The sequence below is a fragment of the Zerene cesonia genome, chromosome 23 (genome assembly GCF_012273895.1).
Source record: "Zerene cesonia ecotype Mississippi chromosome 23, Zerene_cesonia_1.1, whole genome shotgun sequence".
In the NCBI taxonomy this organism is placed as follows: domain Eukaryota; kingdom Metazoa; phylum Arthropoda; class Insecta; order Lepidoptera; family Pieridae; genus Zerene; species Zerene cesonia.
Window position 1 is genome coordinate 2,260,828 of NC_052124.1, and position 23,920 is coordinate 2,284,747.

The following is a 23,920-nucleotide window of genomic DNA, read 5'->3' on the forward strand; positions in this document are numbered from 1 at the left end:
GTGAGCGGGGGGGAGACCGCGCCCCGCGCCCTGCTCGTGCTGTGCCGCCCCGCCGAGCTGCTCGCCAGGTGAGCGGGGAATGGAGTTCTCGCAGGGGAGGAAGGAGAACCTCGTTGTTATGTAAGTAGCGGAGAAAGGAGGGAAAGGCCTTGCCTTGCCTGCCTAATGAAGGGAGGGCTGCTTCCAAGGTGAGTAGAGGGACCATGGAATACGGAGTGAGGACACAAGAAGCGTGTCACTAAATAAATATGTTTGTATATATACTCACAGTTTTATTTTTTTTCCAGGAGTTTAGAGCCTTACGACCTGGAAGACCAGCTGTTCAAACAGCTGCAACTGAAGAACCCATCGTTGGATGACGATGACATAAATAAAATACTCAAAGAGGTATGTTTCTCTTCTTCTTCCCATAAAGCTTTTAGAATTGTATGATAATTCAATAGTTTTAAATGCGTCAATCTAAACAATTATTACTCATTAAAAAAAATATTTTTTACTCATCTTTCTATAATTGCACAAGCTCTACATTGGGGGTTGAGATTTTTGGTATAAATTCTATCCCATGTCCGTTTTTGGGCTTCAAATCATCCCTAAACCAAATTTCCCCCAAATCGACCTAGCAGTTTTCGAGATTGCTGCGTTTAAGCAGACAAACAAACTCTCCAGTTTTATAAATCTGTACAGATTAGTGTATATATTAAATTTCCCTGAGCAATTATGGAAAGAGATGAAAAAATAACTCATCTCTTTAATAATTTGTATGTTTACCAGCGCCAGAAATTATCGTTCACGACTATAATCCAAGAGGTACTGAGCCGCGAAGTGTCTCAGCCCATACTGAAGATGAACAAGAGCGTGGAACCCAGCCCTAAGGAGAGTTTGGAGGTAAGTTGTGTGTGAATTATGGGACGCTAGTTATCCCCCCGGTTACACCAGCGTCGTAAAGGAAACATAGACACTTCCGGGATTTTTCCCACGTATTTCACGCAACCGTGATATTTCCAATCATCGATTTTATCCTAATTGTGTGTATATAGGGGTGAAAAAGATATACAGACAGAGTAACTTCCACATTTATACTTGTGAATACTCTACTAATAAGTAGTAGTACTAATAAGTAGAGTATTCACCAGCATTTTAGTAATGTCTTCTCTAATTGGAAGTTTTTCCACATTCTTTTATACAATAGTATATGAGATTTTTTCACCATTCTTCATTTCACAAATCTTTGAATCTCGATTTGGTAAAATTTAGCAGAACTGTACAAAACTGTGCAGTGCAGGAGCAGTGGTGGATCAGTGGTGAGAATCTCGGACTTCAAAATTGTTGAGTCCGGGTTCGAGACCGGACGAGCGTGCAGGAAATAAATAGATTTTTCAATTTATCTGCACATGTGGAAAACATCACCACTGCTTAAAACGGTGAAGGAAAACATCGTGAGGAAACCGGCATGTTCAAGAATCAAGAAAATTCGACGTCATGTGACATCTGCCAACCCGCACTTGGCCAGCGTGGTGGATTATGGCCTGCACCCTCATAGGAGGCCTGTGTCCCAGCAGTGGGACACAAAAAAGCTCAAAGTTATTCTCCTACTTTACTGACAAGATGCAAACACTTCTATCTAAATCGAAATAGAAACTACTAAGCTTTAGTGGTCTTGTTGATGTTACCCACATCTTCTCCAACTCGTTTTTATTGGAGGTGTTTTTTTTTCCGTAATAACACCTTTATGTTATCTTAATTGCACACAATGTTAATTCTTAGGTTAAATTTAAATCTAATGTTAGACTGAGAAATGCTTGTTTCTTTTTTTCAAGTTTATCAAATAATTTCCAGTTGTTGACCAGCGCGACGGTGAAACTGCGGGAGCAGTACATGTCTCGGCAGCAGCGCGCCGGCGTGGCCGTGCTCACCAAGCTCACCGCGCTCCAGGCTCTGCAGCAGCAGCAGCACACCTGGCACCAAGAACTGCAGGTGAGTGGCTCCCAGGGTGGTCAAAATCGGGAAATCTTCCATTTCGTGAAAGTGAATGGCTCCTGGGATGGCAGAAATGGGGTAATCCTGGATATTAAGAAAGTAAATAGCTCCTGGAATTGCCAAGTTGGGTGAATCCTGGGTTTGGAGAAAGTGGATGGCTTCTGGGGTAGTCTAAATGGGGGAATCCTGGTTTTGTAGAGAATAAATTACTCCTGGAGTGGCCGAAATGGTGAAATCCTGTATTTGGAGGAAATTGACCAAATTTAATGGTGTTGATCGGATTATGGTTAATACTCTATATGGTTGTTTAATTCCTTTTTTTTTTGTTTATGTACTTATCCATTAGAAAATGTTTTGCAATATCGAGTGTTGAGGAGGGCCTACTGATAAAATAAACGTCTTTTCTTGCTTTTTCTTTCAATAAAAAGCCAACGTACTTAGATATTTTTTGTAAATAGAAATATGTAAATATGCGTTTGCAGAATGACATAGAAAACGTGCAGTTGCAAGCGGCAGTTCTGTTGGAGAAGAGGAATTTGGCCGAGAAACGTCAAGAAAGAATCAAAGAGCGGTGGGACTTTACATTTATTTTTAAACCCTTGTAGATAATGATGTATTTGAAAATATCACATTTCGTATTTGTGGTAGTTTTTCAATTTTATCTAAAAAGAAATAATGTGCATTGTCAATATGGCCTTTGGTTTAAAGGTCTAAAATTTGGAAACAATTAAGGACCGAAAAGTGAATAGAGTCAATGATCTTTTGTCCAACACTCCAGACTGAGTTCCACATGTTATGTATAATTTCCAGGTGTTCAGCGGTCATCCGCCTGCTGCGGTCGCACAGCAGCAGCAGCCAGCAGGAGCGCGAGATGCTGCAACAGCTGGAGTCCTACCGCCAGCGAGCTGCAAACATGCTGGCCACCAGCCGCACGCTGAAGGAACACGCTGACACTTACTTGCGACAGGTACGTGCTGCAGCATCGGCACCAAAAATGCTGCATCAATTGACCTATAGTTTTATCACAGGCAATATAGTTTTATCACAGGCAAATGATCACGAAGTATTGGCAATTGCTGTGGCCAAATATATCCATAAATTTCGTTTGTTTGTTAGCATTAATCAAAGGCAAACAAACAGTGCATGAAAGGTTGCCGTTAAAGGCGTTATGCTTGAATTGTTTAGTGTAAAAGTATCTGGAGTACCCCAGGGATCACGCTTGGGACCGTTACTCTTACTCATTTACATAAAAGATATTTGTTACTATTTCTGATGAATTAAAATCTATAAAACTGTAACTGTAAAAAGTGACAGACATCTTTCTTAATTAATTATTGATTCTTTCAGATAAAAGAATGGCGCGAAGACTATAAGAAGAAGGATATAGCTCTCGGCAAGTCCCACAGTGACACCATCTCGTCAATATTGCAACAACAGTATGTATCAACAACTTTTTTAAGATTATCTATCTATCTATTATTTTCTGGAATGATAGTAATTGTTTATGTTTTATAATAGAATAACCGCATTACATATTTCAATTGCAACCATAATGCATATATGTAAACACAATATTCAAACTGCCTTTTAACAAGCTTTGTATGTATGTATGTATGTAACTGACTCCTTTAGACTCAAATATGACTTCAAACAGACAGATTTAATTCAAACTTTGTATGCTGATCAAGGATCGGTGACAGTACAATAATTTCATAGATATATCTTGTTATCCTGATAAGGATCGCCAGGATTAAGTGTACAATAGCAACTGTGATAATTTCGGTGATTTTATCATTAGAGCGCCTTTTTTTAGTTTTTTAAGCTACACTTTTTTATAAAAATGTAAATAACAAGCATGTGTCTTAAGCTTGCTATTTTATTCAATATGCTTAAAAACTGATCAAATAGTTTTTGAGATATGTGAATTCTGTTAAAAATATATCTTTTTTAAATCACTTTTATTATATTTTCAGGACGAACCAGATTTCCACAATTATCGAAGAAACCAAACTATTGAAAGACCAACTTGGTGTAGTTTAGTATAATAAGTTCATTAAAATAAGTATTGACTAAAAATTTATAAGTTTGAATATCTCTACTCCACATTCACATGGTTTCTTTTTCCAATTATAAAACAACAGGACATAGTTAATTGGTTTTTTTTCTCTGTTAAGGATTTTTGTTTTTCGAGAAGATTTGTTTTTTTTTTTTGAGTTTTGCAGTTATCTTTAATTGTAATGAATGTGTAACATTATATTAAATTGATTGCTTTGACTTGGATACCTTTTTTAGTTTTAAGCACCGTAATATAAGGACTTGTGTAATTGTTGAAATATGTGTCAAGAAGATTGAAATAAATGGTGTTTTTGATATTTGTTTTTATATTTTTAATGACCTCACTTTACATGAAGTTATGTCCCTTCCATGATTTCATTTTGAGGACTTCTGGACATAATTCATATTGCAGAAAAATACTTAAATAGTAATAATAGTAGTAATAAGTGGTAGGAATATCTAATGACTGATTCTTTTATTTTTACAGTTACAGACTCGGCGTTTTTTGCAACACCGTTTGTTTTGACACATTTTTCCTTACTAACCTTTTAAAACTTTTAAACCTTACCGAACTAATACGAAAGTGTTAAAACCGAATTTAAATTTGATCCAACCATTCTAGAGCGTTCTAATTTTTAGCAAGACTGACGGAAAACAATTAAAACTTATTTAAATAATAATTATTAATGACCTCCATGTCATTACATTTTATATAATGATGAGATTTGTTAATTACACCAAACAAGAACTCGCACTTAAATCAAGAAGTACGGAGATGATGAAACTATGCAACCCTCTTGGGAGACTGTCCCGGAAGAAGAGGTAAATGGGTATCGATGAAGATTTTGTTTTATTTCTATGCATTTTCAAAAATATTCATATTTAATTATACCCTTCAATAAACAGTGCCTTTGTGGATCACACAATTCATGTAATTCAACGTGAGGATGAAGGGTGTTCAATAAAAAAAACGAAAATCTTTCGAAATTTATTGAGATTCGCCTTATATTTTTATTATAATGCTTATATTTTACTAGTTACTTAATTCTACAATCGTCACTGATTAATTATAATTCCTATATAATATTTATTATGAATAATGCTTCAACCATCGATCAATGGCCCCCAAAACATTTTGGAAACCCTCGTCTCATCTTCTGTGAAAAAGAAATCTTTTCCGAGATTTACGAATTCCTTCAATGACAATTTTCCATCCTGAAATAAAATGAAAGTAAAATAAGATAATAAACCTGTTTTAACTTGTTGGCGCCCGAAAATAAAATGGGGGGGGCGGTTTCTTATTCCTTTTTTTTATGTCATAGCGGGCAACTGAGCTGGTGGTTCGCCTGATGGTAAGCGATCACCAACGCCCAACATAGCCAAACATAGCGAATCGAATGGAATGGAAAGAATTGGCGACTGGAAAGAAGGAATGGACTGGGTAGGGTGAGGAAAAGGAAACGGTCCTCCGGCTCCCCCACTCACGAAACGAAACATAGTAGCATACTATTATTTCACGCCGGTTGTGTGAGGGCGTGGTACTTCCCCGGCTAGCTAGCCCAATTCGTGCCGAAGCGTGCTCGACTCCCACAATAAAATATCCCAGCAATATGTGTATCAAATGGTACGAATAAAGTCGGAATTTTAATTACAATTCTCATCAACTTACTCCATTGATATCAATAACAGCGAAGGCAACCGCCGCGTGGTCGTTGCTGAGGCCGAGGCACTTGTAGAACAATTTGAACTCGTTCACTGATATGTATCCAGACTTGTCTTTGTCCACCGCCTGTAAAACAGAAGATTTTTATGAAAACCCCTGAAAAAAATTACTTAATAACTAATTATTACTGAAGATTTAAGTATTTCGCTAATATTCTTTCTACATTAATAGTCAGACATCTCTGGGGGAAAATCACACCAGATTTCAAAATGGGATAAAAATAATTCCTATCTAGCACAAACAGAATCAATAAGTTCAGTCTATAACTGCTTGGTACAATGGTTAACGCGTGAGCGTAGAACCGAGGGGTCCTGGGTTCAATTCCCAGTAGGGGCTTAGAAAAGAAAAATTCTTCATATGGCATCACGTAGAAGGCTGATCACCTACTTGTATATAAAGAAAATCGATTAGTGAAACAGATGTATATCATGAGAAACAAAACTAAAAAAAATGCACCGAATTGAGAACCTCTTTTTATTAGGAATATCGGTTAAAACTTCGAAATAAAGATTGAACATTTCTAAATGAAAAATAAAAAACACCATCATTATTGTTCCATAAGCAATGAACAAACCTTGAACAGATAGGGCAGCCACTTGTGCGCGCGCCGCCGCAGCGCCCGGTCGGCCAGCACGTGCTGCATGTCCTGCAGGTACTGCTCCACCGTCACGTAGTTGTACGGGTCCACCGCGCCCCACTGCTCCTCCCACGTTAGCTAGTGGAACCCTCGTACATAAATATACTAGCTGCGCCCCGCGGTTTACAGTTAGAGTAACAAACATACGAACATCCTCACAAACTTTCGCATTTATAATATTAGCAGGAAGAAGGATATATATTTTTTTCTCAACTTTAACTTGGATATATATGAATAAAAGCTGGTGACCTGATTGCTATTATTTTAGAAAAATTAAAACTCGCAAAGTAATTTAACAGAGAAAATAATAAATAAAAATCACCTTCATAATGGCAGTAAACTCCTTCGCTTGTTCCTCACCCAGATTTCCCAAAGACTTGAACCTCTCAGAAAAGAGGATGAAGTCATTGAATGAGATCAAACCATCCTTATCTACATCCAGGATGTTGTGCACTGTGCGCATCTTTCGACGCCAAAACTCGGACTGGAAAATACACGAAATTTCAGTACTTTTTCTTTTGACAGTGTTAAAAATGGAATTAATAACATTCGATGTTAAGAATTTCAATTCATGAGTTAATAACATCTCTTTTAAAGTCTTGTACTTTTGAGCAAACAATTTATCGACCTTATACTCACTATCTGCCAACCCGCACTTGGCCAGCGTGGTGGATTATGGTCTGAACCCTCATACGAAGCCTGTGTCCCAGCAGTGGGAACATATATGAGCTGATGATGATGATGATTATGTATTGTTGGATTATTTATATTAATATTTAATATGAACTGTACTGGCTTACCGCATGGCCTTACTCACTTCTACTCAAGCTCGGGTGAAACTAGTCAAGTGAATGCTGTATCTGTGTATAGAAAGAAATATTTATTTGCTACACTCACCCTTTCTAACCCCGCGCACTCGGTATCGGAGTCCGAGTCGCTGTCGCTCTCCGCTTTCCTCCTGGCCTCCTCTGACCGGTGCTGCTTGCTGTACCGGCGGAGGCCGAGCCTCTCCGCGAACTCCACTTCCCTCTCCATGGTTTGGAGGTAACACACCGTGCCGTTGCATGTGACTTGCGTGTGGACTTGCTAAAGATGCGAAGTGAAATGGTCGCGTTTTAAGTGCTTTTCATTGTATGGTCACTCTCTTATGTGTTAACAAAATATGATGTTTATTAAAAATAAAATAATTGCATCGTAAACACAATATACAAGATTCTACACATTAAATATCAAATAGATTTAAATTTAACGTACGAGAAATGAACTATAAAATACAGTCCAAATAAAAAATTTTACAAGTAATATATCACTGTTTAATGAACCACACACAAAAATGCAAAAAAAAGTTTTAAATAATATCAAATTAGGAATCGTTGTTAAAAGTTATTCAATTCTTTGTTAAATTTTACCTTGTCCGATATCAAAATACACACACATTTAATATTACCATTGTTGTTTTTATCCAAATGAAATGGATCTCTCAAACGCAATCGAGACTTAGCCAACTATGATAAATGAGTGATGGTCCGACATAAATACATTTTGAACAATTATGAAATAAAGGGCCTCGGTATGTTTTGAAACATAAAGTGGCATTTATAATGTTTATTTTAAACTACGCCTCGACTGTGTAGCAACTTTAACTTAGATAAGTATAATAACAATTTAGTCTCGGATAAATTGAAGTGTCGTTTTTTATTGACGTTCCTAAAGACGAAGGTAATTCTCAAAACGACTTGATTCTTTTTGGGTTTGATGGGAAGTTGTGATCATTTGATCTCATTTTAGAATCTACAGTCGTTCCTCCCCTCAGGGACGCCGGCGCGGTAAATACGTAATATAATTTATTTCTTTATTTTTCTATATTCATGAACATAATAATCGTGTGTACATGCAATGTGTATATTTATAAAATAATATTTACTTATGAATAAATAACTAAAGAAATAAACTAATATTCAAAGACAAAAATCAAACACGCATCTAGCTTCGAAACTGCGCCATTTGTTTTATCCTGACGATTTTTCTTCTATTTTACGCATAGTATAATGTTAACTGTCATTTTTAAAATTCCTTACAACGAAGGTCCTCCGTGAGAAGCCGATTTTTAATATTTATCTGTATTTACTATTTTTTTATCAATATAGGGGTGTCCTAATATTGTTTATCGCTTATCAATATACATGCTTACACCACGTGGGTAACTTATGTAGGACGATGTGCAAGGTGTCAGTAACCCTGCATTTGAGTGTGAAGGGTCCCTTGCGTAATGCGGTCATTCAACTCATTAGCATAGACAAAACTTGGCCCTAGAGCAAATAGAATTTGTTTGGCAATTTATGATCTGTATATGACAAGTTGTAAAATATAAAGTTTAGATTGGAAAAAAAGTTTAAATTAAACATAACTTCTTAGGACTTCAACGGAATGGCGTAATTTCAATATGAAATGATAGGAAACTGCTGTTATTTGGTTTCATTTTGGAATCTGAATTCCACCCCACAAGGACGTCACTGACCTTTTCTGTAGCAAAGAAACATTTTAATTAATTTCTATATAACTATGTTTTGTCCACGATTTTTAGAACGACTGAATCATTTTTCGGAGTTTTACTGGATGATGAAAATGGTGTTTGTATAATAAATGTATACGTATTTAAGATGTAGACTATTATATTCTATTCTATGTATTATATTCTATGTATTTTCCAAAAAATAATAATAATCAATGAAGCATTTAATAGCCATATAGATATTTTTAAATCTCCAACGATCGTCTCAACTTTATTTATACGTATAAATTCACAATGCAACCTGCAATTGAAAGGATCGGCGACCCATTTTTTGCAATTCGGCCTTGAAACGATGAGACATAATCACTGTTTATTGCTTTTTAACAGGAGTGTCTGGAATCGAGTATTGGGGTCGAATATTGAAACCAATTTGCATATAAAACGTACATCCTTACTAATATGTAGTGTATCTCTCTGTCTCTTCTTCGCGCCTAAATCAATGAATGCATAGTACTATGTTATCTGTGGAATGGATGAGATTTGTTACATACTCATAGATAGTTTGGCAGCCGATAAAAGACCTTAAATTTTTTTTATCACGAATATCCCACGGTAACTGTAAACTATGCCTATACAACTCCGGGACTATATTTTCATTGACTGCGCAAGCGAATCCGCGAGCGAAAAGCTACTGTTGCAATAATTTTAATTCAATGACCCAATAACTATTCATTAATTTACTAAACAAAAAAAATATTTTTAAGACACACCCAATAAAGGAATCAACAAAATTCTAACAGTTGCAAAACAAAAATGGCCGAAACGATCGGTCTTTATTAAAGGATAATTACGAACTTTTAAAAGCACGAAATTACCGGCAGGTGCTTATGGCTAATATTTTTTGTACACCCTGTTAATTGTATGTTTTAAGAATCAATACCTGCACTTCGAGTCCCCTTTGTCAAGGGTAATTTAAGGACAGAATTACACAATAAATGTAACTTCTAGAAACACCAATAATAAATGGTAGGTACCTAAATAATTTTTTCGCAATTAGACTTCTTACAGAAGCTTAATTGTCGTAACATTATCTTACCATTTACCGAATCGGAAATTAGTTTCAACTGAGAAGAGCCGGCAAGAAACTATAGTATTTTGCTCTTTTAAAATCATGTTATATAACGTGTAGGTATATCATAATAATGATGAGCCAATATTCCGTGGATTATCATATGTTTTTCAATAATTTCAGAGATCATTTTTAATCCTTTTTTGTTATTGCCACAGCCTAACCACAGATAATGTAATAGTATACTGGTAGCCTGACTATAGAATCCCTATATTTAAAAAGTATGTTTTTATGTAATGATCAGACTGTCAAAGCCAATCTACATATATGTTAATAATAAGTATCTTTATATTTATTTTGTTGGGGTGGCTAAATATTTAACTGTATTTTGGCAACAGATAGACATAAAAGCATTTCTTGGCTTATAACAAAAAAATTGATACAGTCGAACATAGAAGGAAACCCCTCCTTTTGTCTTTGGAAGTCGGTTAAAAAAACTGTGAGTCGTAATTAGTAACTATCGAATTGTTCAATCAATTATAACGCAATTGTTTTGTATGTGCGAAGACAGCTTTTTAGTTTGTCTGATGTAAATATTCTAAAAATTTTCGTACTACTTCAGAAAATATTGTTAATCGTTATATATTTTAGTATAAAAATACATACGACAAGTTTTTTCTATAATATTCATATGCATTGAAATAAGGAAGGGCTAAGTTAACCTTGATAAGGTTTAGAGTACATATGATACGATTTGTTTACGAAGTCCGACCTTGTTTTTTTACATTATAATATTGATATGATTATTTACAGCCTATTGTTTTTATGAAGGTTATATTTTGTAAATAGTCGATTCGTATAATGAAAATAAAAATCGAATCGTTTGTGTCACAATTGCAAGACTTACGAGTACATTTGCCCGCGGCTTCGTACGCGTTAAATTAGGAGTAGTTTAATAGATGTTACATGTAGCATACATATAAACCCTCGTCTTGAATCGCTCTCTGAAAAGACCCCATCAAAATCTGTTGCGTAGTTTTAAATATTCAAGCATACATAGGGACATAGGGACAGGGAAACATCTTTGTTTGATACTATATAGTGATATTGAATCGAAAATTTTAAATAAAACAGCTAGGCGAGAACTTGGCTATGTAAACTGTGCATTCTCTATTAGCAGAGGTTACTCAGACGGTAGTCAATGGGCGGGAATAGCGAACAGAAACTGTACCACAGATAACATAATACTAGGTACTAATTACGAACGTGTGAGCATTCGTCCGTCATGACACTTATATGAATGTTTTTCAGTTTTCGCAGCCCTACGCACACTATGCGCAGTCCACAAGTAAATAACAAACTATAATATAACATGTACTTCCCATATGTAAATCCCTATAAGAAAATAATACACCAAAACCAATTTTAGTTCAACCAATAGTTGTATATTAATAAAGTAGGACCTTTCTCAAGTTTTTTTTCTATTTTTAATGCGAGAATTAAAAATATCTGACAACCCTATGGGATAAATATTTATAGATACTTTCGTAGAAGTAGTTTATAAAAACGTTTTCAACCAGTCAGTTTGTTTATCCAGAATGATTGTTTGGAATACTTTTAGTTTGTTTGTTTGTTATCAATGTTTGTTTATTTTTCGCTCCCTTATTAACCTATTTTTTAAAACAATTAGCTATCGGGTTTTTGCAAAACAAAACTTAACATGAACGGAACAGGAATAAAAATTGTATAAATTATATATCTCCGTCAGATAAAGGGTTATCAACAGAACGACTTACATTACTGAATTGTTATATTATAGGCAAGGATATTGACCTTATTGTTGTGGTTTTATATTATAGTAACGTTACACATTCTTTTATTTATTATTTATGTTTATTGTATCCATAATCTATTCCAATAATTTATGTTACGAGTTTGTTTGTTTGAATGCGCTAATTAGGAACTACATAGCGGATGGATTTGATAATTATCTGTTAAAATGTCCATTTATAGACAAAATTTTATTAAGGAGCCATAGAAGTTATATAATAATGTAGGATCTATATCCTATGTAAAACCACAGGATTTATCTATTATATTAACAAAACCTACGGAGTTATCAATTAATAAAACCAAAAAAATGCAATCAAATTTAAATCTTCATTTTTGGAAACGTTAATAAACTTCATTTCTTCACTTTATGTCTAACATAAATATTTCCAAATTTAATTTATTACATAAAAATAAAAAAGAATAACATTACCAATTTTTAGTTTTATTTGGCCCTTTTTTTATGTTATTAGATAATCGTAAAACTTGGATACACGTAATAAAAACATAACGCTCCGTTTCTTGAAAAAGCTTTAAACTAAATAAAAAAAGACCTAAGCGTTTATATATATGTATACAGGGAGGATAAAAATAAAATTCCAATTTTGAACGATCATAATTATTAGGTATTATTATCTTTAATTAAACGTTTACCTTTGTAGTTGTATTATTAGTACCTCATATTATTTTCACACCAACGGTAAAAAGTCTATTGAAAATATGAAATGAAAAAAAAATCTAAGCTATTCCTTTCAATATTCTAAACTTCAAACAAGCCTCGTTCCTTGTTAGATAGTGGGAGAAGTGGAAAAACGTGTTTTAAACTGATCCTAATATCTTGTTGAAAAAACAAAATTATCGTAACAATAATTAATTATAAACAGTGTTATAAGTAAATAAATGTCGGCATCTAGATTATATTAGTAACTCACCTTATTTAGACTAGACGCACTTGTAGACAGGATAGCTGCAGTCCTTTCTAAATTAAATGCACCAACACGCAATGCAAACCTCGATAACGAGAAAGCCATCTTAAGAGCACTATATGGTCTATATCATGAACGGATTTTATTTTATAATAATTTTATTATGTATATCAATGTATGTACCACAAAATAAATGAAAAATAATAATCAGAAAAAAAAACACTAAATGCACACTTCACGCATAAACGTATTTTGAATTTGGAACGCGCGTTCCACTAGTTTTATTAACGTTAGCGCGGGAGGGGCATCGGCGGGTAAGCGCACTGCATGCGGCCAGGCAGCTACCATTTATTTCAATAAAAAAAATATTTACGCTATTATGACCTTTATGTCACATAGAAATGTTTGAACTTAAAAAAAAACCCCGAAACAGAAATAGGCTTATTGGGTAGCTTTGTTGCACCGGCGTCAAATTTTTATGATTGTATTTTGACCCTTATGTGTATGCACTTCAGTGTCGGTGCAGATAAGACCGTATGGATGTATAAAACAAATTTTAGAAAGATTTTTGGTAACTATATAATTACTGTTTAGTATTTGGAGTTTAGTTAATGCTAAATGTAATGTACGCGACGTGGTCAGTAGTGTCACGTAGCTTTAGTAATTGCAATTAGGTTAATGTATAGATAAATTAGTAATGGTTTGGATAATGATAACGGATCCTTGATTTGTATTGTTTCCTTATTAACTTACAGAAAAATACATCAGACATGTTTGTATACACGTAGGCATCATAAGTTTTAATTTATGGTGAATTTTAAAACAGTCTATAATTTTGGTTGTGTAGTAATGTTAGAAGACAATACGGGATTGCATTTTACCTGCTAACAGGTATGGATCTTTGGTGCTCATAAAATTAACTAGTTACTAGTTCAGATTAGTGGGATGAAGTCAAATACATTGTTCTAATATAGTATTGTAGTAATATATTCACAGTTAGTGCAAAATATTTTCATAAGAACTTTAATTAGCCTTTAATGTACTAGATTTTTGTATCTTGCAGAAATGAAAATATTTGTGTAGCACAGACTAAGTAAATCTTTCAATTCTTTTGTTCGCGTTCGAATTTCAAACTGGTGATGGTCAATTTTCATCACAGATTATTAAATTCAAGTACTACGTCATATTATCATGTCATGTTATTTAAACTAGCGGACTGGAAACCCTAAAAATCCGTTAGTATGTAAATGTTTCTTTTTACTTATCTAAAACCTGTGACTTTTTTTTTAAGATGTTCGTAGTAAAGGCTACGATTAAGTTCTTGATTAGGCATCCGTATAGTCCGGACGTGTTATTAAAGAGAGGGGGGGGCTATGTAATTTAGATTTGAAGTTAAAAGCAAATAAAGTCGCAAATAGAAAGCTAGTTTAATTATACATATATGCATTTGTCTACCACAAAATAGTTTCTAAAAAATCGTTATACGAGAGTATGAAATAATAACAAACACAATTAAGATAAACAATTTAATTCATACAATATGAGATTAAAAATAACCATTTCCTAAATATAATTTATGATAACATTTTATACATATATAAATTAATTTAAATGCATTTGCATTCAAAGTTGCTTATTGTTGAGACGAGTAGTCGGAAAAACTTGTTCCTAATCAAATATTTTCGCGTCCATAAAATTCATTCCTAGTAAAGAAGATTTCAATTTTCATTTGTTTGTTTGTTACGATTAAATTGAACACCATGATCGTTATTAATTTATTGATTTCAAAAATTCTTTCACCAATAGAAAGATGCAAGTTTCCAGAGTGACATAGGCTATATATGTACCTACATATATATTTATCGCTATTTTAAAGATTCTATAATATTATCTCCACTTCGATATAACGACGATCAGAGCATATTGTATGTTATTTGGAATATCTTACAAAAAATATTTACCCGGACAGAGCTGCGGCGAGCAACCAGTATATTTATACAACTAAATCTTTTGTATGAATTCTACTATGTACCATCATAAGGTCCCAGGTTCGATTCCAAATCAATTATAAAATCGAAAAGGGAAATATTTTATCTGTACCTTTATTCATATAAAATGCTTGTTCACAGTTTATAACCTGCAGACTCCTCGGAAACGGCTTGACCGATTTTAATGCTTTTATTGTGGAGCAGCTGTGCCCCGTGGCACGTCGTACTTTATGTGGTACCTATAGCAAAATGATAGAGTAATTCTAAAAAAAGTCTGCCCATTGGCACCAGTTTATTTCCGAAACAGCTGGACTCAACTTAAAAGCCTATCACTGGCAGGTAGCAGATAGAAAAATAAGTTTACAATTTTTTTTTTTTGGCTAATCAATTTAGATTACCTCCATCTTTATAATGAGTTGATTATTTTAAACAGAAACAAAGTAATCTCAACAGATTTTCCAACCACAAATTTACATGTACATAATATATCTTATAATTTAATTGCTTAGGTCATCTACACTTTCTTATATTCGATTCTTTCCACTTTAACTTCATCACCAAGTAACTTATACACATAAGTAACTACTGTAGAACTTGTTATGTCCATAAGAACAAAGGATGGTGTGGGATTCCTGAAATATAAATAAAATGATATAATAATCTTATCAATATATATAATTCACTTCTACTTCTAAACTACTCAACCAATTTTAATCAAATTTTCACACTATGTGCAGCTTGATCTAACTTAAAAGATTGGATAGTTTTTATTTTTTATATTATTTTTTTATTTTAATTACGACAAATGACTAGCCGGGTGGAGCCGGGGCGAGCAGCTAGTAGATATTTATGCATGTGTCACCGAGCCCCTCCTTGGTACAGTGTTGAACGAAATGATAAGTGTAGAACCGAGGGTTCCTGGGTTTGATTCCCAGTGGGGATACACAAAAAAATATCTCGATCTCTGAAGTCTCTGACACTGAAGGCTGGTCACATACTCGTCCATAAAAAAAAGAAAGAACCGATCAGTTAAACAGATTTGCACCATACCCCACCAGGGGCAATGGGAATTCACTTATATATGTACAAAATTTGTATGTCACATTGTTGGTACCTAACTCCTCCAGAACAGCATGTCACTGTTTTTTTTAGGTCAGACTTTTATTTATAGCCCTTAGTGATAAGGGTGTAGGTACTGGCAGTGAAGACAAGAACACAGTTTTTTTATCTTTGCTCATAATGCTTATATTTTACTTGCGGCAAACAAAATTAACAATAATGCCACCATCTATCAGAATTAATTAATTGATATTCATATTAAATAAATCTGGCATGAGATGATTCACTAATTCAAAAAGGACGTGTGTGTGTTTGTTGCTCTTTCACGCAAATACTACTGAACCGATTGCAATCAAATTTGGTACATAGACATCTGGACAACAAGAATAGCATATAAGCAACTTTTTATTCCCATATTGCTACGGGATACGGACTTAGGCGGGTGAAACCGCAGGGCGCAGCTAGTTATAGATAATTATGAATAGTTTTCTGAAAATATACAAGGAGTAGCTTGATAATTACATCACTTATAGTTCAGGAATTGGATTTTAATGATTTTTGGTTTAAGATTTGTCTGTGATTGGGATAATAACTTTGAAAAACTTTTAAGCATTGAAAAATTAACAAATGTTCTGGAGGTGTGTTGTTAAATAGCAAATATATGATAAGAAAAATTATATAATCACCTGAACAGTGGATTGTAAGCACCTGTCGCTGACCCAGGGTTAATATAAAACTTATTCTCATGCTCATAAGCTTCAAAGCGATGCGTGTGTCCAGAAATCAGTATATCCACGTCCAGCTGCCGCTGCACCAGGGCGAGCGACTCTTCATCACCCCAGGGTACTACCTGGTGTCCGTGGATGAGACCAATACGAAATTGACCTACGGTTATCACCTTTTGCTCTGGGTATGTGGAGTTCTGGAATGGTTGAAAATTATGAAGGAATTGGCATCAATCATACGTTATAATATGTTAAACACTAATCATTATCATGGCTAAGATAATTAGTTCTTATTATGTATAATTGCTTCTTCCATATGAATAACAAACCTCATCAAAATCACCCCTCACTACATGCACATCACTGGCCAATGTCTTCAAGTAATCATATGACTCTTTAGTACACAGGTTCCCCGTGCATAGAATATGTTGGATACGACCCGGTAGGAGCAGCTTTTTGAACTTCGGTGGTAAGCTGCTACAGCGATGAGGGATGTGGAGATCACCTAATACTAACACCAACTAAAATAATAATAAAAAAAATCGTTTATAGAAATGGAGAATCACATGGTTTCGCCGTAGTGGAAACTAGTAATACAACGTTACAAAGATTACTAATAAAAACATAAATTTAGAAAAACTACTAATTAATGCGGATATAATCATATTTTAAAAGTAAATTTTTTGCTCACCATTATTCTTGTGGGATAATATGCTAAATTATATATAACCAAAGTATAAACACGTTTCAACGTTTTCTGTCTAATGTCTATTTAATATTTAAAGTTTTATATATATTTAAAAAAATATATATTTTCATTTACACCCACTTGTATAGAAATTGGAATGTCAAGTATCAACAGTCAAACCTTAATTATTGACAGTGACAGTGATTCATGTAAATATGCTATTGTTGCATAGCTAAATAATCTTAATCAATTAAAAGTACATAATATTAAGAAATTACGTCCATTAATAATAGGGATATATGAAAATATTTCTAATATTCCTAAAATCACTATCTTTCATTATTACAAATATACACATAGGCATTTTTAAAAACTTGATTGCTTCTGTACTTGGTTTGTATCATAGAATATTATGCTCATAATATTTACAAATATAAATTTCAATTATGAGATTCAATTAAAACAAAATGAATATTTACTCAAAAATGTTAAACCATAAACTAAGCAAAATTAATATTTCATACATATTAATAACTTGTTGATAGCAATATTGTTTAACTCACGTCACTTTCTTCTATTCTCTTTGATTTAGAATTAAAGAATTTCATGGTGTTGTGGGTGACACATATACGTAGAAAAATTTAGTGTAAGAAAACACATTGGCACCAACTGCTGGGAAATGGAATCAATGGAATATGAGCTCGCTAGAAATCTCACTCTGTTGTTCTTCGTGGAGCGCCTGCTCGATAAAGGCGAGCCGAGAACGTTGCACGATCTTTCCTGTCAGTTTGGTGCCAAAGGATTCACTAAGGAGATGCGTCAAATAGCTGGTGGGTCACAGTCGGGCCTGAAAAAGTTCTTGGCTCAATACCCCGCGTTGTTCAGCATAGACGGGGACTATGTTGATATCAACACGTTTCAGAGGTGCCCAACCGGTGCTGGCGCGTCGTCAAACAATGACTACATCGAGGAAGCGAAAGAGTACTTCGCGGGCAAAATGGTGCAATATGGAGAAGGAACCGAGGTACCGATAAAAAGCCTTCTAGGTCACCGCAGTCAGGCCTCGCCACAGGTCCGCCACATCTCCGGCCAGCGCATCAAAGAGTTTAAGGAGTTTCTTATGAAGCACCCCGATACATTTCAAATTATCGAAGATAACGTTGTTCTAGTCAGTGATAATCATAGGCGCGATAATGCACATAGTAATTCAGAGCAATTCCACAATTTACCCGTTGCTAATATAAACACAGATACAGCGCAACAACTTTTGGACTATGTTGCTCAATGTATTGAGGCCAAGGGCCCTGTGATGGTCGACCAGCTCTTCCATTTAATTGTGTCAAGATTTCCACAAGAATACTGGTATCAAATGTTCAAAACGCCAGCTGATTTAAGTGCCTTTTTAAAACTGTTTTCTGATAGCTTCCATGTACAATCTAATCTTGTTACACTTATAAGCAAACCAAAAATACCTGTTATGTATCTAAACACAAAATCAAAAACCAAGACTGAAGCACCAAAGCCTTCCGAAGAAAAAGAAAAACCTTCTTCACCTGTGCCTCCAATAGTCGCCAGTCCCACTCCTTCTGATGGAAAAAAGAGTCCAGCTAACAGAATACTCAGCCCAATTGAATCTCCCCGAGTCACACAAGCCAATATTGCTAATCAAACTTTAAAACAAAGAATAAATTCTATAGTAATCAAAAATCTGGCTGAAAACATGGTCAGAGATAGGGTTAATAATCATTTAAATCGTTGCTCTGAAGAGATGAATGGAACTACCGTCAGAAACAACATGATGGGCGAGCCTTGGAGGCAAAAGGTGCTCCAAAGCGCTACTGTAATTGCAAGTGCTAGAGAGAGTGCTACTTTGATAGACAGTATTATGAATCCCAAACGCACTACGAAAAGTATTGTTTCATTTGATTGTGAGGGAATAAACTTGGGGCTTAAAGGTGTCCTGACTTTATGCCAAATTGCTACAATGAATGGGGAAGTTTACATACTTGATATCATGGCATGTCCTTCTATGGTGGTTGAAGGAAAAATTAAAGACTTGCTTGAGAGCGAGAGTGTTATTAAAATTATACACGACTGCAGAAATGACTCAGTCAATTTGTACAATCAATTTGAAATCACCTTGAAGAATGTTTTTGATACGCAAGCGGCTCATGCAGTGCTCCAATTACAGTCTCAAAGCGTTCCAGTTTATAAAGTGAAGAATTTAAGTCTCAACGCCCTCTGTGAATTATACAATGCACCAATGAATCCAATGAAGGAACAATTAAAGAATGTGTACCGCAGGGACCAAAGGTATTGGGCACGAAGACCTCTCACAAAGGACATGATTATTTATGCAGCGTCTGACGTTCTGTCTTTAGTGAACCCAGCCATATATGCGTTTATGTCAAGCAATATAAAACCTGAAAACCAGCAGTTATTTGAAGAACTAAGCAATGAGCAAGTGTTCATGCATATACAGCCAACAGAGGTGAAACTACGTAAGAGGCAGAGAAAAATAAATACGGAGGTTGGTGAACTTAAACAGAAATTAGCTGAAACAACTAAAAATATAGTATTAAGCAACAGGGAGATACGCCTGCTTAGATACTTAGAACTAACAGAAGAGGAGAAGGAAAAACTGAAAGGTTGTCACAAAATTTCTAAAAAGCTGGAAAAACTAGAAGCTATTGGACAGGACAAGGACAGTGATTCCGATGATGATGATAAAGAAAACGAAATGGCAAGTTTGGAATCTAACCCCTCAGATTCAATTTCATCCCCCCATTCCACCCAGCCCCCAAGTCTAACAGAGTCTATGCAAATGATGGACGAAATATTGTCAGACACGAATATGGACAAAGTGGAGAAAATCAACCGCCTAGAAGCAATCCTCTCGGCAGTCGCACCTCTAAGTGGCGAATTGGAAGACAAGTTTTCGCAAACAATGGAACAGACATTGCCTCTGCTCAAAAACAAGGACTGGTCAAATCTGAGCCAAATTCTGAACATAGGTGACAGCGATGCGAAGAATTGTTGCTGCAAATGTCATAATTCAGGTGATACAAAATGCAATGATCTCATTGAAGCCCAAAAATCCGAGGTCGGTTCACAGACGCTCAGCACGGGAGACATCGTCATTACCAGAATTCACTTCAGAGAAGAGGACAAACTGAACGAGAGGATGCTGGATGCCACGCCTTTCAGCAAGAGGGTGGGTATAAATAATATGTCTTGATCCTCAAACAACCCTTCAGTTACTATGTAAGTGCCACTGTTTCATTTTCGATACTCCCTCTATGTGATCGATTCATTTATACGTAGTTTTTAAGTTATGGCCGTTATATCGGATATAATTGCGTACTAGTTTAACGGGGATACGGTGTATTTGTTCAAGATTGAATAAATTAAACATTGATGAGAGAATGGCCGCCTACACTATGGCCGTGTTCATTTAAGCGAATACATGCGTGTACACTCGAATAAATACAACGGTTACGCGCATAAAATCGCCACTTAATTTCTTCATTTGAAACCATCAGTAGTTGCTGGTGTTTCTGCATAGTTTAATATTTATATTATTGCCTAGTTAGCAATCCGAACTTGTATGTGATAGAATTTGGCCTTGAGTTTTTTCTCGATCTGTTTTGAATTGTAAATAAGATAACTAAGATATGATTTAGAGTAAAATGGAATCATATCGCCTTAGAACATTTCATCGGCTGAAGATATATTGTGTATATTATTTATTTTTATCACTTTTAGACTCGTTCTCGCTACGATATCAAGATGGCAATAATAGATATACAATAAGAATTTTTATTGTTCAAATATTTAACTAAATAATATTAAGTTATATTTTAGATGTAAGAGAAATAGTGTGATGTGGTGCTTGGAAAACTAAAAAAATCATGTATTCAAGTTTTTTTTTTATATACTATATTATAGAAATCGAAAGAGTCGTACTGTTTTTAAAACTATTTGTGCCTTTACATCATATCCAATAATTTATATTAGAAAGTTTTAGCTTAGAAACATAGATTTAGCACGTATAGTGATTTATAATGCAGTTTACCACGACCACTATATTGTATTTACTTGTTATAATGAAAAATAAATACATCGAGAGTAGTTCTAAGCGTGTTGAATTCTTTCGAATAGTTTATTTTTGTGTTACACAAAGTAAAATTAGTGATATTTTGTAATACGCTTTATTTACTCGTGTTTGCTTGTATTTATTCGCCTGCCTAGTTTAACGCATCAGTATTCTGATTGATTTCCTTCCATTTTAAGCCTGCAGTATTTTTTATTTTTACAGTTGTTTACACATGTTTCGGCAATCATTTCAATTTGTGCCTTAAATCGCCTTATTAGTGCGCACGCTAGTAGACTACGCGAAATATCAAAATTTCAAAAGTGCCACTAGAAAATAATTTTAAAATAAGTAGCATTTTGTTAGTCATTGTAAGTTTACTTACCCTTTTTAATAAAATCTTTAACTGTTAACGTAGAAAAGTTTATATAAGAAGTTTTTAACTCTTAAAATGTGACTGCACATTGTTTATGTTTATTACGAATAAAAGTTTTGAAAAATGTTCGACTTTTATTTAACCTACGTATTTATTTATAACCTTGTAAATTAAATAATCTTTGAGGTTGGTTAGTCGGTAGTTAATACTAACCCGGCTACAAGTTAATCTTTCTAGGGTTTCATTGTGATAATATAAAATGAAGTTGTATAATATGTTTATCAAGGAATTATTTATGTGCGTTTTTTATTATATATGTGTTTATCGTGCTGTCTTGGTTTTAACGTTTGTTTTAAGAATGAAGTTTTATCTGAATTCTCCGTGCATGCTGTATAATTATACAGCGTAAGTACCTTCAAATTAATTTACAAATTTTAATATTCACCTTTTTTCTGAATATCCATTCTATTTTATTGTTATTTATAGAGTATTGTTGACTTCAAATGAGTAGGTACATGGTAGGGAAAAATTTTTGTTGAAGTATTATTTTTGAATTTTTTGCAAAGGTATTATCGAGATACGATATTTAATGATTTTTTTCTCTAGGAGTTGCTACTAAAAATATTTTTAACAAGTGATATAGCTATTTGTTTATTAATTACACGTTCTTAAAAATAAAGACATCTGATCTATCGCTATACTACTAGATAATATGATGTTATCCGTGAGTATACATTGTAATTTTTAAAGAGTTTATTTGCTCCCTTGAATGCACTTAGCTCGTGAACTACTACACCGACTTCAGAAATTCTTTCACCGTTGGCTAAATGGCCATCACGTAAATACTTGATCTTTGTGTATTCAGGCATATGTGTACTGAGGGCGTAGCGATATATCTATCAAACAATAAAATAACTTTTTTATATAAGTAATACACTATGCGAATATTAAAAGGGAGAAAGTATCTATTAATGTGTTTATTTACGTTTTCACCGCTCGAAGGATAAACGGGTTTTAATAAATTTTCTTAGAGTAGACTACTATATCTGGGTGCTAAGAAAACGAAATGAGGATCAAATAGACTTGTGATTTGTATAGTGAGTTATCGCGTGATAATGTAAAACGCACGCGAGCGTAGCCGCGTGTAAAGTTAGTATGTTTATGATGATATTCAAACAAAGCATACTATAGAATTCTCCCGTTTTTTGACATACAGTAACAACTAGACATGACTAGGCTGGCAATCACAATTTGGCTGAAGCATCTCTGCCTACACGACTATTACCAATTTTCTAGTGAGCGTATTCAATAGACTTTATACGTACAGCAGATGAGATGTTACTTTAAATAAATATTTTCTACAGCCCCTTACGGACATTTTTGACAGCCTTTTATGGTTTTTCCTCTGTACATTCCTTTATATGTGCGATCTTTTCGTCTAAACTTAACCAATTTTGAAAAATTGCCTGATTATCGATGCGTAAGCGTGAGCAACTTTCAATTTTACTATATTATACATATTATGTAGTATTTAATCGATCATTCTAGATTTCACATGTTGTGTACCTTTACTAATGAAGGGATCCTTTGTTTTTAAAGTGAAGGTAAAACAATTACTATGTATTTATTACGTAATTCTTTTCATTGGTATGCAGCAAGCAAACTCAAAAGCTGTTCGAGTGAAGTACCTACCTACAGTTATAGCAGTTCTGTCGTTTATATCTGAATTGGTTTAATAATAATAATAACTAAAAATATATTAGCAACTATATTAATTAATAATATGGCAGAATCTATTTTAATACATTTGATTGGAGGTTAGAATTTTTGATTTTTTGTTATCATTTACTCCTTTACATGATCGAATCTGTGGTGTAAATTGAGATACAATTAATTAACAGGTATGCTTTTAATTAGTCTATTCGTTATATTTTAGGTTTTACTACCTTTAGTGTCATGACAAGGAGGTAAGGTCTATGGTAAAGTAAGATATTATATCATAAAAAAAATGATATAAATTCTTTTTCCCTTTGCATAATTTAATATCTAGCATGATTTATATTGGTAAAAGGTACATATATATCACAAGTCGTGAGGTAATTCAGAGGCTACTTTGTACTAGAGCTAGTTCAACACCCACAGACGCATTGAATTCCTTAGTAATGGGCAAAGTATTCTACATTGCATACACACATACACGCAAAACAATAATTAATATGAGTTCACCGTATGGTCATAATTCTTTCCAACTGTGAGATTCTT

At 34.2% G+C, this 23,920-nt stretch overlaps 4 protein-coding genes across 4 annotated transcripts in view; 2 read left to right on the forward strand and 2 right to left on the reverse strand.

The window, feature by feature from the left end:
• Positions 1-4,144, forward strand: part of LOC119836168 (nucleoporin 88) — a 100,893-nt gene extending 96,749 nt beyond the window's left edge. The window contains exons 9-16 of the mRNA XM_038361424.1: positions 6-68; positions 288-387; positions 772-885; positions 1,837-1,974; positions 2,460-2,548; positions 2,788-2,944; positions 3,325-3,413; positions 3,951-4,144. Coding sequence (XP_038217352.1) covers positions 6-68; positions 288-387; positions 772-885; positions 1,837-1,974; positions 2,460-2,548; positions 2,788-2,944; positions 3,325-3,413; positions 3,951-4,017 — 817 coding nt within the window. The 3' untranslated portion in view covers positions 4,018-4,144. The remainder of the gene's footprint in view (positions 1-5; positions 69-287; positions 388-771; positions 886-1,836; positions 1,975-2,459; positions 2,549-2,787; positions 2,945-3,324; positions 3,414-3,950) is intronic.
• An 867-nt stretch (positions 4,145-5,011) lies between these two features.
• Positions 5,012-13,008, reverse strand: LOC119836306 (sarcoplasmic calcium-binding protein). The gene is made up of 6 exons (XM_038361603.1): positions 12,736-13,008; positions 7,290-7,478; positions 6,715-6,876; positions 6,330-6,470; positions 5,702-5,821; positions 5,012-5,247 (listed from the first exon to the last, which is right to left on the reverse strand). Exons 1-6 carry the CDS (start codon positions 12,832-12,834, stop codon positions 5,137-5,139), a joined length of 822 nt encoding a protein of 273 aa, XP_038217531.1. The 5' UTR covers positions 12,835-13,008; the 3' UTR covers positions 5,012-5,136.
• A 2,075-nt stretch (positions 13,009-15,083) lies between these two features.
• Positions 15,084-17,359, reverse strand: LOC119836278 (vacuolar protein sorting-associated protein 29). Its single transcript, XM_038361567.1, has 4 exons — positions 17,193-17,359; positions 16,831-17,022; positions 16,463-16,698; positions 15,084-15,349 (listed from the first exon to the last, which is right to left on the reverse strand). Exons 1-4 carry the CDS (start codon positions 17,193-17,195, stop codon positions 15,232-15,234), a joined length of 549 nt encoding a protein of 182 aa, XP_038217495.1. The 5' UTR covers positions 17,196-17,359; the 3' UTR covers positions 15,084-15,231.
• Positions 17,360-17,754: 395 nt separating this feature from the next.
• LOC119836198 (egalitarian protein homolog) lies at positions 17,755-21,782 on the forward strand. The gene has a single exon (XM_038361459.1). It carries the CDS (start codon positions 17,869-17,871, stop codon positions 20,425-20,427), a length of 2,559 nt encoding a protein of 852 aa, XP_038217387.1. The 5' UTR covers positions 17,755-17,868; the 3' UTR covers positions 20,428-21,782.
• Positions 21,783-23,920: the final 2,138 nt, after the last annotated feature.

Coding starts and splice junctions, on each gene's coding strand:
- LOC119836306 (XM_038361603.1), bottom strand. CDS start 12,834: ATGGCTTTCTCGTTATCGAGGTTTGCATTGCGTGTTGGTGCATTTAAT. Junction 6,471..6,714: donor AGTTTACTGCCATTATGAAG/GTGATTTTTATT, acceptor GGGTTCCACTAG/CTAACGTGGGAGGAGCAGTG. Junction 5,822..6,329: donor GGCTGCCCTATCTGTTCAAG/GTTTGTTCATTG, acceptor TCTGTTTTACAG/GCGGTGGACAAAGACAAGTC.
- LOC119836278 (XM_038361567.1), bottom strand. Junction 16,699..16,830: donor TGAGGGGTGATTTTGATGAG/GTTTGTTATTCA, acceptor CAACCATTCCAG/AACTCCACATACCCAGAGCA. Junction 15,350..16,462: donor GCTTACAATCCACTGTTCAG/GTGATTATATAA, acceptor TTTATATTTCAG/GAATCCCACACCATCCTTTG.
- LOC119836198 (XM_038361459.1), top strand. CDS start 17,869: ATGGAATCAATGGAATATGAGCTCGCTAGAAATCTCACTCTGTTGTTC.